Below are 17671 nucleotides of genomic sequence, written 5' to 3'. Positions count from 1 at the left end.
TGTAACTGACAGAGGGATCATCAAACAATTTGAGTGTTGCTGCCCTGGGTCGGAAAGATCCCCTGGAGAAGGGCATACCAGCCCACTCCAGTATTCTTGCCTGGAGAATCCCATGGACAAAAGAGTCTGATCTGCTACAGTCCATAGGGTTGCGAAGAGCTGAACACCACTGAAGCGACTTAGCAAGTCAACTGGTTTGGTAGTTTTTTTCCCCCTTACAATCAGTGTTTAAAATCCGCTTTTTCATAAGATTGACGGTATAATTTGAAGCAATGCAGTACAGCTTACTCTGAGTGAACAGAGGAAATTCAAGCAACCACATTTAATCCTATCCCTGCCTTTTTTCATGACAGCCTGCAAGTCAAGGAGCAGCTCTAGCCAGATCTCTGACTGTGAGTGATGTAGGGGGAGACCGCTCAGAGCCAGCTTGCCTGAAGAAGGCTGCTCAGAGATTTGTCTAAGGGGGATGCTATGGCCTGGCATCAGAAAGGACTGTACCAGTTGCTGCTGTGGTTGAGAGAGGGGAAATTCTGTGTGGGCTGTGGGATCAGGCGGAGCTTGACCTGGGCTGTGGAGGATGATTGGGTTGGGAGGAAAAGGACAATTAGTGTCTGGGAGATTATTATGGGGTTTTCAGAGACAGACTTCTCTGAGAACTGGGATGTACTTACAAGGGAACAGAGAGATTGGGGCCATAGGGAGAGGAATTGGGGAGTAAATTTTCAGAAAATGTTGAGAAATCAGCAGAGTGTAGACTTGGGTTTACTAGTAGAAACTCTGAAACACTGCCTGGATCAGGATCCTTTTTTCCTGTGTATGTGATCTCATAAATTTGTAAATCTCCCTGTGCTTTAGTAAGATCAGATGCCTCATTTATTTCTGTGTCCACTGTATCAAGCAGGCTTATTTTAATGTCTACCTGTAGATGTGACCATGGCAGGTAAGAAATTTGAGGGAGCTGAGTTAATCTTCTTTTTCAGGGACTTTTTCTGACATGATGTGGCAGGCTGTGTCTGCTTTATCTTCTTTGGATCCTCAGGCAGCACAGCTTTCCTTTTCCACTTAAGTGGATTGGTTATGAAACTTATGTTTTTGACATCAGTAACTGAGTCATCAGGAATTAAGCAGATTTGCCTTCATTGTGGATTCTTGGTTCGGCTTCAGGCTTACTACTAGTAAACTGTTGCAAAACTCGTTGATCCCAAATTAGGCTGAGCAACAGAATTTCATGGCAATATGAAAATATAGATTCCTGGGTATTAATTAGAAAGATTTTAATTAATAAAATGATTCATCAGGTTGGGACCCACTAAAACAATCCCTGTATTTCCAGAACTTTGTAATTTTTTAAATGTTTGTTAAACACTCAGATTTTCAACCTACTCCTGAGCCACAGAATTGAATCTTCTGGTAGAGGGACCTAGGGAGTTTCATTTGTAACAATTACATCACATCGACAGTTTCCAGCCTTGTGTTATTCATCCTAAGACTCTCCTAGTTCCCTTCTCATTTCTGGCCACCTTTTACCATCATGTAACCAGCAACCCCTTTTGGAATTTAATCCACCTAAAAGCTTCCATTAGTGGCCCGACACCATAGCCCTGAGTTATCAGAGAGATGTGCTTGGCAACACGATGCTGCACTTCTGGCTCCGTGAGGAGACAGGGATGAGCAATTGAGGAACACTCAGCCACCACCCAAGGGCTCTGAGGGCCCCTAGAGGTCAGAACTTCATGATGGAGGATTAAGTCTCACCCAAGAAGGTCTCTCAATTTTGGCTGTGTACTCTCTTTAAGTTACACTCAAGGACTTTGCATCATCAGGAGGATTCAGTGAAGTGGGGGGATGCGCATATAACTTGAAAATGTATGAGATGCTAGGATTCTAATCCAGGCCAAGATTTTGCTGTGTGTATTTTGTCTTGAATCCTTTTCCTACAGCTGGTATAGAGAGAGTACGATACACTTCAAATTCCATGCAGACTTAGCGAACTTTCAGTAGGATCCCAGCATAGGAAGGAAAAAGATCTCACTGTCTGGCTAGTCGTGATGCATATTCTCAACTCTCCGCCTTAATAGACACAGTGTACGCTACAGAGAGCAAAGTGTAATTTTAAGAACCTTGTAATTCTTTACAAATTAACACAGCAGATGGTGTTTATGGGAGCCACACAGTGAGGAATATTTGGGACCATGTGAGACATGTGTTGCAGGGTTTCGGCCTGCTTTCTACTTAGTTTAATTTTTAACTGTTGTGCTACAAAAAAAAAAAAAAAAAGTACTATTTGCCTCATAAAGTTTTCATCAGTTCCAAGGGTGAGCAAAGGCGCCCTGAGATGGTTCCCTTATGGGTCAAATTCCAAGCTTTTCAGGGAGAAGGGCCTTCGAGAGATCTCTGACTCACCTAAGCCCGAGGAGTGCCCTGTCCTTGGACCTTGGTCATTTGGCAGAGACCTTGGGACTTTGGTGCTGGGGGTGGGAGCAGCCTGGCTTTCTAGTCTGGCTTGAGCGGGGGTTTGAAAAGTTGAGACAGAGCCCAAGGCTTGAAAGGAAAATGGGCTACCAATGAGGTAAGCACCTCTAGACTGGAGCTTGCTAATTTATAAGTAGTTAAACTGTTTCTTTAGTTATTTTAATTAAAAACAAAATGTTATTCTCTCTTAGTTCCCCTCTAGTGATAAGAAGTAAAATGACCAGGAGCTGTGTTGCTGGTCTTTTTGAGGGAAGTGTGAGGAGGAGAAGAAAGTGTCATGATATAGATTGGGGGTGGGGCTGCTGAGAGGATGGGGAAAAGTGGTTCTCACAGGTTTTGCAAGGACCAAGAGAGGTCAGATTTGATTTGGGCAGGAAAAGAAAAAGTGTTGGTTCTAAAGAGTGCCAGGTAATCTCTTTGGGGGTCCCCTGGACATGCAGGAAGTGCCAGGCACTCCCAATCTGTGGATTTTCTTTTCCCAATCTCAGCAGGGAAACTTCTTCATTTTGTTCTACTGTAAGGCTGGCAAACAGAACGGTCCCAGGTGCTCTCTGGGATGGCCTGTTTGTCCCAGTCAGGACCTTGCTCAGCCCTTGGAAGTGCCATTTTACCAAACCCATTCCTTTTTTGGTATCTAGTGTCCTTAAGCTTGAGGCTTCACCAGTGACTCAGCAATTAAGAATCTGCCTGCAATGCAGGAGCCACAAGAGACGCAGGTTCAATCCCTGAGTGGGGAAGATGCCCTGGATGAGGACATGGCAACCCACTACAGTATTCTTGCCTGGAGAATACCATGGACCAAGGAGCCTGGTAGGCTATAGTACACAGGACTGCAGAGTCGGATACGACTGAAGTGACAACACGCATGCACGTACACATGGACTGACTTGACTGCCTCTGAAGTTCGTATGTTGAAGTCCCCCAGAGTGATGGTATTTGGAAATGGGGCGTCTTGCAGGTAATTAGGTTTAGATAAGTTATTAGAGTGGGGCCCTCATGACAGGCTTAGTGCTCTTATAAGAAGAAGGGCGCTAGAGAGCTTACTTGACCTTTCTTTCCACCATGTCTTTAAGCCAAGAAGAAAGAAACCATCCCTGCAGGACCTTGATCTTGGCTTTCTAGCTTCCAAGATAACAAGAAAATAAATGTCCCTTGTTTAAGCCATCCAGTTGATGGTATTTTCTTATGTCAACCCAAGCTGACTAATACACTATCTTTAAACTCCTGTACTTCTAATTGGGAAGAAGGGACATAGAGTCATGAGAAGTTTCTGAATAGTATAGGATTATAATTATGCATTTTGTATATTTGTGTTTTAGAGTGTGACATCTGAAATTAAATTAGCAATGTAAGAGATTTGTACAGTATGTAATTGTTGCCTGAGTGGAAACAGGCAACCAAATAAATGATGCGGGTGACTATAGGCACTCTGTGGAGGATGGGTTGCTGTGAGATGGGAGGGCAGGGCGGTGTGATGAAGGAATTACAGTATGAACTGGCCTCTGATCTATGGGCAGATGAAGCACAGGAAGACCAAGGCTTGGGGTTCCCACCCAGATAGACGTTCTGTAAACCAAAGTAACTGTCTGCCTGAGTGTTTTCTGATTTCTGTGAAGTCTCAGCAGTGTGGACCCAATTATTGATCTTCTTTTTGAGATGCTGGAAATTGCCAGACTCTGGGGATCTTTTAGGTGTTGTTAGCTTTAACTGTAACTGAGTGGTTTGGGGACTATGCACAGAAAAATGAAACAGAAGCTCAAATTTCATTGAAATTTAAATCATTTATATAGTATGGATATATACATGTTTGTGTGTGTGTGTATAAAATCATGGAAATTTCACTTTGCCTTGACTACTTCCATCTCAACTGTGAAGATAAAACGGCATTTTTCAGCAGTTTGCTCAGTTCATTGTCTTTCATAGGCTTTGAGGGTGCATGTGGTTAATTTACCATTGCTCTCAGCAATCACCCAAGCTTGGGAGCTGGGGAAGGGGGGCTTTGTTGCAAACTGTCTTCTAGGGCAGGGTTGCCTGACAGATAATCACTGAGGACTACACCTGTGTTGATAAAATAAATCAAAGAGCAATAATTGTAACATTACACAGGTGCCAACCACTTCCTGTGGTTTTGATCAGTAAATTGCTAAATAGGTAAAATTTATTCTTAGGACCCCACATTTTCCAAATCATTCACCCCTTCCATACCTGTCTTCTAACCCCAGGTGCCTAACATGGACCCTCTGTCCTTCTATTCAAATGAGTGTTTCTGGAGCACTTCTTAGGAGTTTTTTTTTTTTTTTTTTTTAATTCTTGATTTTATTTATTGGAATATAATTGCTTTCCAATGTTGTATTAGTTTCTGCTGTACATATACCCTAAGAAAAACATAATTCAAAGAGATACGTGTACCCAGTGTTCATCACAGCATTATTTACAATAGTCCAGACATAGAAGCAACCTAGGTGTCCATCAACAGATGGATGGATGGAAAAGATGTGTAATATTACTCAGCCATAAAAAGGAACAGAATTGGATCATTTGAAGTGATGTGGATGAACTTAGAGGCTATCATACAGAGTGAAGTAAGTCATAAAGAGAAAAACAAATATCATATATTAATGCATATGTTTGGATTCTTAGGGGTTTTATGCTGAGTACTCCAGGAGAAAATAAGGAATTCACTATCCATAGAAAACGTGTGTTCCTTTTTGCTGAAACATGAAAACTTGATAAACAATGCAGGATGGTCTATCATTAACATCTGTATTATTTGACACAGTACCTAATAGAAGGATATGGTCAGAGGAGAGGAAGATCTTTAAGGGCTAGCTCAGTACAGAAACACTCCCTGGGGGAAGATTTTGAGCTGTTCTTTGAAGCATGGATAGAACCTGGTTAAGCAAAAGGTCAAAGGGAGAATAACCCCTTTTAGCCAAGCACCAACATGAGGCAGAAGGTGTGTGAGTTGTTGAGAAGGAACAAATTGACTAGAGATACAGGCAGTTACAGGAAGGAAAAGCATTTATGAAGTCTTAAAATATAGGCTCAAAAGTTTACTAGAAAGTAGAGATGCAGCAAGCACTAAATGTAAACTGAGAGGTGTACTGGGCCAAGGAAGTGAAAGCTTGGTCTCAACAGGTCATATTAAGAATGGTGTGGTGTTGGAGATGTATTGAGTTGGCCAAAAAGTTTGTTCAGATTTTCCCAGATGATGTTATAGAAAAAGCCGAATGAATTTTTTCGTGGTTGGTCATCATGGGCAGAAGGATTGAGGAACAGCAAGAATCCTAAGGTTTCTTTGATGGATAAATTCTCAAGTCGACTGGCTGACTGGATTTAGGGGAGAAATACAATATTAGGATTTAGAGCTCTGACAGTGATTAGTGTAGATAAAAGCTCTCTAGGTGAAACCAAGGTCTGAGCTCCCTTGGTTCTCTGAGCTATGTCCACAGGGCACTTGCTGAGGTTTTCCCTTTCTAACATGCCATCTTCAAATCATTTTGGTCTGGTAGTTCAAGGTCTCCGATTTAGTCAGATATTTTTGGTTGTTAGGGACAGAGATTTGACATCAACAAACATGGGGGAATTTGTTAACTCATGACACTAGGAAATCCATTGATAGATACTAGTGGATTTAGGTACAGCATTGGAGAAGGAAATGGCAACCCACTCCAGTGTTCTTGCCTGGAGAATCCCAGGGATGGAGGAGCCTGGTGGGCTGCCGTCTATGGGGTCACACAGAGTCGGACATGACTGACGCGACTTAGCAGCAGCAGCAGCGGCAGATTCAGGAACCCAGGCATTTCGTTCACTGATAATCGTGAAATTTGTTGAGTGCCTATTATATGCCAGGCAAAGCTCCAGGCTGCCGAGATTTAATGATAAATAAAGGAAAGACTGTACCCTCATGGAGTTTTATTTTACAAGTTTAGTATATAATGAAAACTATGAACCAACTTGATTTGCCTCCAAAAGCTGACTTCCCTTACCCTTCTCTTCCCTTCTTTTGCCTTCCCTTTTGTTTCTTTTCCCTCTCATCTCTTTTCAGCCCCAAATTAATTTCTCATCTCTCCCTCTCCTTATCGCCTCCCCCTCTTTCCCCTCTTTCCACTCCCCAGCTATGCTTTTTTTTTTGTGACATCCATTTTCAAAGATACCTTAACCAGCTCAAGATGTATCTGCTGCCAGTTTATCAATCCCAGTAAAGAAAAATATGCCTCTTTCTTAATAATTTTACCAACCACCTTATAGCTGAATCTCACTGGTTTGGATGCTATCATGAGTTTATCGCTGGGCCAGAACTCCTAGGTTGAGAATTGGAAGGAAAAATTAGAGGGTTTACCAAAAGAACACAAGAGTGGTTGCTGGGAAAATAGAAATGACAGCGATGTTCCCTGAACTCTCCAAGTCAGGCCTTCTCTGTGCATTGCCTGATATGTGTACTGACACTGCTGTGCTAGTAGGTATGGTCTAGTCTTTCACAAACAAAGCCATCCTGATTTTCTATCCTTATATAGTGATGATTCTTTCCTCGAATATTGATAATGCCTGGCAGAGCAGCGTCAGATACATATTTGCCCTAACACATTATCATAATTTTTTCCCTATCTTTCTCCCCTCACCCCTATTTCAGAGTCCAGGGAAGCTGGAATTTTATGTGGTTAAAGGATTCTGATCATGGCTTTGATTTGAGGCTGATGCTAAACTTATCCATTCTAAAGAGATATTGCCCATTTCTTTTCTAAGAGAAATGTCCATAGGTAGTGAAAAGGAAATGTTTAGAAAGGTTTACATTCTCAGACTGTGATTTACACATAATATAAAGGTTTAACACAGTGTTCAAGGTTCTTTAAATAACAGTGCTATTTGTAATAAGAACATGATTTCTACATGCAGGGTCTGAAGGTAGATGGGCAACCCTCCAAACAGGATAGGGTGACCGCTAGATCAATAGATAATTTTTTCTCCTCCCTCCTTTGTCTAAATCATAGGTTTAAATGACAGGAAAATGTGTTAGAGATGGAGTGCATGGCACAGTATAGCTTTCTGCCATTCTGATGATTTTGACTTCCATCTCTTTCAATTGACAGCAATCTGAAGAGTAGGTATTTGATTAGTCCACACATTCAATATATGAGAATCACCGCTATACAATATTTTGAAGATTTCTCATACATTCAATCAAGTTTGCAGGTACCATTGAGAGAAAGAATAAAGTGATAGACATTGGCCTTCTTACAGCCATTTCCAACATATTAATATCATGCCCTGAAACTAACATGAAACCACAGATCTGATGGAAGCACTGAAATAGTAGATTTATATTCTTGGGGTCTCCATGAGTGACTCCTTGTACTAAACTATGTGTTTAAGGTAGAACAATGGGCTAGAATGGGGAACAGCCTTTAAGCAAAGGCTTAATTCAGTCAATTTCAGAAATTTAAAAATTACTATTCCTTAATTTTTTTTTTTATAAATCAGGAAGTTGTGAAATATTCAGCATAGAATTTAAATATTTTGCATATCTCTTCAGTGTTTCAGAGGGGATGATGACTATTTTATAAAAGAGAGAGAGAAAAAGAAGAAAAATGAACACCCTCTTTTAGTAAATAGAGGGGCTTTTATTTCCCAATAGGACAAAGGATAGTATTATTAAAAAATGAACCAAGATATTGTCTTTTTCCTGAAGAATGATTGTGAAAAATCAAAATTCCAATTAATGTCCCTAATCGTTTTTGTGTAGTATTGAACTAAAAATAAGAAGTCTTCTTGACAGCATCTGATACTTTGGCAAACTGGACTTAAATTTAGAGCCAAAAACTGGGCGAATAAAGGACCCCCTATAAAAAGCCAAGTTAGGAAATTCATTCCCTTCCCTCTCATCAGTTCAACCGCAGATCTGCCCCAAATGTGTTTTGTAAAATAGAGCTCAAAGACAAAAACAAATAAAGTTTAATAAACACGCACCTCCCTAGCACAACAGATGGCAACTAGGAAAGCTGCCTGAAGCAGTGTGAGAGCATGCTCCCGCCTGTCTCTTCTTCTTTTTTAAACAACGATATTTAGTAAATGGCTATCTCTATTGCAAAGTCATTCTCTGCAGGTAACGGTAAAGGCAAGTGGGAGCACTTTGAGAAAGGTACACAGGGTCTTCAGGCAACATATGACAGGGCAGATAAACTCAAACCGAGATTTTTTTTTGATGGCCTTTGAAAAGAAACATGTGAAATGCCATAAAATCATAAAATCTTAGAATTTTAAGAGATGAGAGACAGTTTAGATATGGCATAGAAGTAGCCCTGGGCTGGAAGTCCAGAGGTCCTGGTCTGATGTTATTGAGGCCATATGATCAGAATCAGTGATTTCATCTTTCTGGGTTTTGCTTTTTTCATCTTTGAGAGGAGTGGAGGGGTGAGGAAGAAGAAGAAATCGATTAAGATACCTCTTGCTGAGTCAGGGCTGTGCCATCTGCTCCAGATCCTGTCTCTTTAGGTTCACAATAATCCCCAAAGCAAGTTATTTACTCACATTTTAGAGATGAGAAAACCCCAGCTGACAGCCAGTCCCAGCCCTTTCTGCAGTGCAGTGAGAACATCCTCACAACAGGGAAACACGGTTACGAATTCTTGATGGGTTTTGGGCTCCTCCATTTCCTGGGACCTGTCACTCATGTCTGCTCCCTCCGTTGGACAGATGATAACTCTGGAGTGTAGAGAAGTTGCCACATCACCTACGTAGTTGTTGGCACAGAGTGCTTACGACTGCTTTTCGTTTCCTTCTTATTCAGCAAAGACAGGGAGTAAATGGATGAAGACCACACACTTTGGTTTAATTACTAGGCAATGGTGTCAAAATGAACATGGAGCTCTCCCTTCACTTCAGTTTGTTAAACTATTTTTAGTTTATAGAGCCTGGAGGGTTAGGGAGGGAGAGTTGGGTAAGGCTTCTGGTTGATTCCCTGGAAACTAGAATTTGCTCATGATGACCAAATCTTTAGTTATTTAAAAATAAATCCATGGACCTACTATGCAAAAGATATTCATCTGGAGTTTCTGCCCCTTATTTCACCTCTTACAGTATCCCAGACTAATTTTAAAATGAACTGCCCCAAATATCCCTTCCTTAAACAGAAGTAACTTTTCCTTTAAGAATTCTAGTTTTTGGCAAGGTTTTTCATATATTATCTGCCATAGTAGAGGAAGTCAAAGTCCAGGTGATCTAAAAATAGTTTCTGTGTATTTTCCAAAGCAACACTTTCATTTTTTTTCCCCCACAGTAGAAATACTTTCCTAATTACCCTGAATACTATTAATGCCTTTTATTGTTTCCAGCACACTGACACCATGATTGATTGTCCTGCTAGCCCAGTCAAGAAGACAGGGCATATATCATGCTATCCATTGTGCTTATGAGAGAACTCAGACATAAAAAATGAGCAAGTCTTTAGTCCAAGATCACAGAACCAATGACAAAGGACTGACACTGTGAAGCAAGAGTCTTTTTTGTTTGTTTATTTGGCCTCTCTCAGTGATCAGCTTCTTGTCCAATTTAGGTTGCTAATTCAAAAGTATTTCTACTTGGGGTCATGACAGAGCCCAGGAGAGTATGGAGTGATGGGCTACTGTCCCCAGTTTCTATGTAAATCTGAGCATTGAGGGATTATTATCCTTGTTCCAACGCTGGTAACATTTAAAGAAATCAGTGCTAACAAAGGGCCAGCAAATGGATGAGTTCAGCCGTGGCCCCCATTCCCTGAGTTCCAGTCTTGCCTTTACCATTCTCTAGCTGCTCTAAACCAAGAAAACAAATATGGCATCCAAGTCAACTGCAGTTTTTGAATTGCCTTCAGCCAAAGATTTGAAAGTTGGAGATGCTAAATTGTGAATATTATACAAAGACTCTCAACCGCACAAAGGTGGGAATGCTAATGTCCCTGGAATCCTCTGAGCTTGCAGATCAAACTATAGTTTGCTATAATCACCCTATAAGGAAGCTCTTATAAAAATAACTTGTCTTCATGGTAGTCAAACCAATCCCTTCACATGGTAGAGAAAAGGCTGGCCATTCCACCCACCATTCTCCTAGTACCTGCCTTGCTATTTCTTGTCCTGGTGCTGCTTTGACCTTGCCTCTTTCCTATCTGGGCTTCCCTGGTGGCTCAGACGGTAAAGAATCTGCCTGCGATGCCAAAGACCTGGGTTTGATCCCTGGTTTGAAAGATCCCCTGGAGAAGGGAATGGCTACAGACTCCAGTATTGTTGCCTGGAGAATCCCATGGACAGAGGAGTTTTCCTATTCAGATTTTGCCCAAGACTTAAAGTCAGCCTAAATCTTCCCATCTCTCTGTGATATTACTTGACTTCCCAAATGCAGCATTTTCTTCTGAGCATCTCATTTAGCCCTGTAGGGAGCTAGTCTTTCTGCATAGTTGTTAGTGTTGTTGGTCTCACGTTGGGATCACTTACTGGATTAGAAGCTTCTCGAGTGTAAGGATGTTACTCGCTTTTTGTGTGTCCCCCCCCACCACCTCCACAGTGACCAACACGGTGCCTTACACCTTAGGAACATGTGCTATATAGTTAGTTGTACGTTATTGATGCCACGTAGAATATGGACTTCCACGTTGCCCATCTATGCACAAAATGTGTGTCTGTAACCACCCTACTTACAATCTTAAACATCTCTATTACCCCTGGCAATAGAGTTGCTGGATTTAGCACATAAAATTACAGAACACCCAGTTAAATTTGAAGCTTAGGTAAATAATGACATTTTTAAAAGCATAAATACATCCTCTAATTTGCTAAGATTTAAAATTTAAAAATGTTATCTGACCTGTACTTACACAGGGCACCTCACTGGCCTCACCCGAATCCTGGTCCTGTCAGAGCTTGGCTTTATTTCAAATTCTGATATTTGTTCAACGCTGACTTTTTGGCATTAATTTTGAGTTTCTAAAGTATTGCATTAAATTATTATTTACCTTAATTCCTAAGTTCTTTGATGACCTCTTCCTCTTTATACCTGAGGCAAGTGCCTCACTTCCCTCACCCCTGTCCAGGTCTGGTCTAATCTTTATGGTTTCCTTTGTGAAACAGTGATAAGGTTATGTCACCAGCAGAATGCAGTGAACCCAGGGTCTGACATAGTGTTTATTCAGTGATTATTTTATGTATTCTGTCTTATGTATTACTTTCTGTATTACGTATTCTGTCTTGACATTTATTTTTACATTGGAAAGTTTAGTCATCTGGTCTGCTTCTCTCATAGCCACATTTAACTCACAATTGTTCAGTTTTCAAAGTAAATTCTTAATTACTCTCATGTATGGGAAAGGCTTAAGAAATCTGTGGTTCCAGAATGATCGTGGTCCAGACCTCCATAAAAGTGCCTGTATTTTGAAGGCAAACATCCTATTTGCAAGGACCAAACCAAAGAGAAAAGAAGCGGTTTTGGCTACCAAGTTAGTGTCTCGCCTAACTTCACCAGGCACTGAAGTTATAACCCCCTGCCTTCAGATGATAAAGCAGCACATTGTTCTTCTCCATATACTTTTGTTTCTTTGGAGCTAATTTTATGCTGATATTTCAGAATTGTAAACATTAGTCAATTTCTTTTAAGCTCTTTCTACTTATAAAACTTCAGAGTGTACATCTGAGAGGTCAGCATTTGAGTTCAAGGAGTGGAGAATGGTGATGGGAATTTGTAGAATTGTTAAATAATTAAAAAGGCATACATATGCCCTGGTTTGGGCTTTTTCATGAAAATGCTATAGGATTACACATCAACCAACCATTCGTTCAGAGGAAAAAGAATTAATTAAGCAGGTTGTAGAAAAGAGTAACTGATTTAATTCTGTTGTTGTTCAGTCACTAAATAATGTCTGACTTTTTGCAACCCCGTGAACTGCAGCATACTAGGCTCCTGGTCTTTCACTATCTCCTGGAGCTTGCTCAAATTCATGTCCAAAATCTAGGTATACGTGAGTCGGATGTTTATGTTTCAGCCTTGCACATCCAGGATCTTGCCAATGAAAGAAAGAGAACATCTAGAAATCTGTCAGATGTTAATTTCTATAGATCCTCAAAACATATCCTGTGAGGCACAATTTATGACCTGGGGTCTCATTTCATCATATACATAAGCTGCTGCAGAGACCTGCATGGTTTTACAGAGACTGAGTATAAACAGGAATTGGCCCACCACTGGGACCATAAATCAATTTGTAAGGTGTTTGACTAATGTTTAGATAATTTAATAGATTTGACAAAGATTTGGGGGACTATTTTCTCTTCAAAGGAAGATAATGCCATCCATAAAGTTATGCAGACCTTTTTATCCATGGGAGTGTTGTTGCTACTGTGGTCTTAAAAAGAATGGAGATTCTGTTTGGTTTGGTTTGTGTTACTACAGAAATGAAAAATTCTACAAAAAAAAGCAAGGGAGGGGGAGGAATAGAAACTAGTTAAACTTCCAAACTTCCTGTGAATAATTTATCAAATACCATTACTATTATCTTTTGCTTTTGCCTCTGTTTGTTATAGTCATAAGGGAAATTTTCCTTCTGGCCTCAAGCTGTGGGTTCCTTCTTATCATGTTTAGCATTCCAGTGCATGGCAGAACAGAGATTAAAACATTATGTTTTCTACTAAAGCACCTCTTTTGATTTTGATACAGAAATTACAAAAAGACTTGTGATACATTAGTATAAAATTCTGATCATTCTTTTTCTAGTTTTGCTTTATTATCTCAATAGTCTTCTATTCAGAAGAAATATATAATGAGAAAAAAAACCCACTGGTATTTGAAGGTAATAATAAAAACATCCTTGTATCTACTTAATTGTTGAATGTCTGGAGAAAGAAAGAAAACATAGATCTGCATGGAGTTGAATACAGACATATGTGTAACCATCTTGAGAATGTATTGATTTTCATCAACTTTTAATCTTTATTTCAGAGAGATTAACTTTAGAGATCAAGTTATATTAACTGGGTATTGAAAAGAATCCTTTTTTTTTTTAATGGCTTGGACTCTACAATTCAAGTGTGTTTCTTAATTTTTTTTAAACCTTTAATGTCACTAACATTGAATTTTTCTAAATCTGAAATTATTATTTTTTTTCTTAATAGACTGGAAGAAAAGAAAAAGGAGATCCTCTAAACATTGCAATTGATAAGATGACCAAGAAAACAAGAGATCTAAGGAGACAGGTACTGTTTTGCTTTATAAGTGCCTGGTAGTAATACTTAGTGGTGGTTTCTAAGAATGTCCTTTTTCAGACCTAATACTTAGCTTGCTGTTCTTTATAATATCTACATATACACAGAAACTTTTCATCAACAAATCAGTCTGCTGAGCAAGCAGATGTAACAGGTGCAATGGTGGTGATGAAAACAACCCCTAAGTCAGGAGCGGCAGACAGTGAGGGGAAACCCTCTCACTGACCAGACACAATCTTCCTAGGTGGAGAGTCGACAAATTCTCTGCCCTTTACATATAGTCTTCAGTTGTTCAGACCTAGGCATGTGAAGAACCAGTCTGTAATTTCTGCTAGTTCTTACTAAAACTCCCAAGGCAATCAATGAATAAACAAGAGTGCCAATGGTTAATGTGAAACACAACTCTTAATCTGATGGGCTAATTAAGGTCTCTGATCCAGTGTATTTCCTTGGGGACATAAATCTAGGGGAAAATTTGCTTATCAGATAGTTGTTTGGGAAGCAGGGAAACCAGGCAAGGAAAGGTAGCTGGATGATTTAAATGGTTAAGGGCATCATTAGCCTGAAGGGTCCATGTTGGGGAAGGGGTAAGGAATCTCTAGTCAGGGCCCCTTTTCATTTTGAAAGTGCTACATGAACACAAGTACCCATTTCTAGTACATCTTATTTTCCACGTTGCTATGGTGAGCTCCACTTCTTCTGTAGTGTTCTTTTTATGGAAGAAATGGTACCATCCATTAAGGAACTCCTTCATGATTTCTGCCTCAGAGGCCTTATCTCTTGCTGATAGCTTCTACATATATCCATCTCGTTCATTAAGTGTTGGTCATCGGGGACCAGCCTCTGCTCTGGGGCAACACCTGCTTTACTTTCTGCATCCGTGAAAGCTGAACTGTCAGGGCTGCATCAGCTGTCAATAAGACTCATCCCTGCAGCATGTCAAGTAGAAAGATTAGCAAACTGTCTGGGCAAGAATGGCCAAGGAGCATCTTTAAAAATGGTTTGAAGGAGAGGAAGACACTGCTTCAAATCACTGTTGTGGAGCTTTTCTGGGCTATTTTCAGGTTATCACCAGAAAGTACAGACACACTGATCTGGTGTTCTCTAGAAGGTACAACAATTAGTTCTAAAATATGAAGACTCTAGTTTGAATGCCCAGCTAATAAGCTCTTTGAAAGTGAAAGTATTAGTCTCTCAGTCATGTCTGACTCTTTGTAACCCCAATGGACCCACTAGGACCCACCAGGCACCTCTGTCCATGGAATTCTCTAGGCAAGAATACTGGAATGGGTAACTCTTCCCTTCTCCAGGGGATCTTTCCTGACCCAGGGATCAAATCCTGGTCTCCTGCATTGCAGATTGATTCTTTACCATCTGGACCACCAGAGAAGCCCAATAAACCTTTAGAGGAAAGCATTTCTTTTTATTTTACTTTGAAATAAGGGAGAATAAAGCATTGTCTTCTTAGGCATTAGAAGGTAATATTAAGAAAGAGTATGACCAGGTATGCTTCTCCTTGCCCTCTTAGACTATCTTTCCATACAAAGTCCCCATCTGATATGAAATGATATTGGTAGTAAGAATTGGGATTGGGGATGGTAGACAACAGTGAGTCAGGTGTCTGGAGCTCAGGGTTTTATTTCTAGCTCTGCCACTCAACTGACCTTATGACTGTGGATCCTTCATCTCTTGGATCCTACATCTCTTACCTGTAAAGTAAGTTTGGCATCTGCCAAACTAGGTCTGTAAACTCTTTGAATGAGTCCATTTATTTCCTCTGACCGAAGTCCTAATGCCTGATACTCACAGATTTTAAAATCAAGGGGAAGGGAACAGGCATCTTCTCTAGGGTTTACCTTTGGCTGGATTGTCAACCAGGCTTCCCAGGTGGTGCTAATGGTAAAGAACCCACCTGCCTTGTAGGAGATATAAGAGATATGGGTTCGATCCCTGGGTTGGGATGATCTCCTGGAGGAGTGTATGGCAACCCACTCCAGGATTCTTTTGCCTGTATTTTGCCAGTATTCTTGACAAAGGAGTCCGGAAGGGCTTATAGTCCATAGTGTCACAAAGAGTCGGATGCAACCAAAGCAACTTAGCACACAGGCATACAGGTTGTCAACCAGGCAAAATTCATGGAATGAGTCTTCTTACTTCCCCCTCTAGGTCTTAATAGGGACCATTATTTTGCATTCTGGAGCCAACACCTAAGTTCTCTGCACTCATGGCCTGTCACAGGAATTTTTTTGTCTTACTGGGAAGGAATGGATACAGTAGTTTTTACCTTGATGCTACAATCCTCAGAAAAGTGTTGACTCGTTTTAGCTTTGGACAGCAGTGAAATTTAAAGATGGACTTCATGGTACAGGAATGTTAAATGCTTTGGTGACAAGATCTTTGAAGAGCTTCCTTTATCATGGCATTAGAAGGAATATGTCGTGCCCTGAAATCATTCCATGTATAACACTTTTTTTTTTTTCTGCTCACCTTTCCCAGAAATTGAGAAGACTAAGGGTGAGAGAGAGTTGTTTTATGATAATCACAACAGTTATGGCATAATGTCACACCACATCCCTGAATTTGGCTCAAACAGCCTTCTCTTCCCCAGTATGCCTTTCTAGAACTAAGATGGTCTCCATCTGTCAGTTCTATCCCAATCCATATGTTGGGATATTTTAATCTCTTTTCCCCATCTCTTCTGTTTCTCCATGTACACCTGTACTGGTACAAAACCTTTCCTGAGCTGAACAGAAGCTACCTAGCATTTCTGCAGATAGAACATGCAAGGAATCTGATTAGCTTGGCTCAGATAGATGTTCAATTTAGATGTGGGTAGCTAGTTAATTGGAGAAGGCGATGGCACCCCACTCCAGTACTCTTGCCTGGAAAATCCCATGGACAGAGGAGCCTGGTAGGCTGCAGTCCATGGGGTCGCTAAGAGTTGGACACGACTGGGTGACTTCACTTTCACTTTTCACTTTCATGCGCTGGAAAAGGAAATGGCAACCCACTCCAGTACTCTTGCCTGGAGAATCCCAGGGACGGGGGAGCCTGGTGGGCTGCCATCTATGGGGTCGCACAGTTGGACATGACTGCGGTGACTTAGCAGCAGCAGCAGCAGCTGGTTAATGAGATGAACAAAATTTGACCTGAGTCTCTAATATGTGATGCCCAGGGCCTCCCTGGTGGCTCAAATAGGAAAAAATCTGCCGCAATGCAGGAGATAAGGGTTCAATTCCTGGGACGGGAATATCCCCTGGAGAAGGGAATGGCAATCCCCTCTGATATTCTTGACTGGAGAATTCCAGGGACAGATCCTGGTGGGATATATATAGTCCATGGGGTTGCAAAGAGTTAGACACGACTGAGCGACTAAACATACACACAGTGAATGATAGTGGTTCAGATGAAAACTGAAACATTTTCTGCTTCTTCAATTGTGGACAGGCCTTTGTTAGAAAAGATTCTAAGTGAAAACCCTCAGCGATCCAACTCTAGTTCCCTGTAAACCTATATTCTTTAAAATATTTAGAGAAATAAAATCACAAGCTGAAATCAAAGAAAAATATTTCTGATCACTTTTATAAGTTCTTACCCTTTGGGCCTCCTCTCTTTTCCTCATAGCCCCAAGGTTGGGCAGTGTTCTTCAGAAGGTGACCCTGGGCTTGTAAAGTTCTAATCACCAAATTAAAAAGAAATAAAGTCGATTATGATCATTATCTTGGGCTTGCCTAATGAAAGAAAGTGGACTTAAATTTGTAGACATGTGAAAAAAAAAATCCAGTAATTGAATAAAAAGGATTTCTGTTTTAAGTAGAATTTTCTAGTAAGTAGAGCTCTTTTTTTTTTTTTTTTCCAGGCAGTATGTCCCAAGGAACTAGAGAGTCATAAATTGTGAGAAAGGTTGCAGGAACCCAAGGGCGTTATTTTAACTGATTGGCATGGATCCATCTTGCCAATTAACCTCAAGAGAGTGG

General features: G+C 40.6%; 1 protein-coding gene across 5 annotated transcripts in view; it reads left to right on the top strand.

Annotated features, from left to right (window-relative positions):
- Positions 1 to 17671, top strand: part of CTNNA2 (catenin alpha 2) — a 1320456-nt gene that overhangs the window by 1009214 nt on the left and 293571 nt on the right. For all 5 annotated transcript variants that reach the window (XM_043468829.1, XM_043468828.1, XM_043468827.1 and 2 more), the window contains one exon: positions 13605 to 13685. In XM_043468829.1, the coding sequence (XP_043324764.1) occupies positions 13605 to 13685 (81 nt within the window). The remainder of the gene's footprint in view (positions 1 to 13604; positions 13686 to 17671) is intronic.

This window comes from Cervus canadensis, chromosome 5 (genome assembly GCF_019320065.1).
Source record: "Cervus canadensis isolate Bull #8, Minnesota chromosome 5, ASM1932006v1, whole genome shotgun sequence".
In the NCBI taxonomy this organism is placed as follows: domain Eukaryota; kingdom Metazoa; phylum Chordata; class Mammalia; order Artiodactyla; family Cervidae; genus Cervus; species Cervus canadensis.
This window is presented reverse-complemented; position numbering and strand designations above follow the sequence as displayed.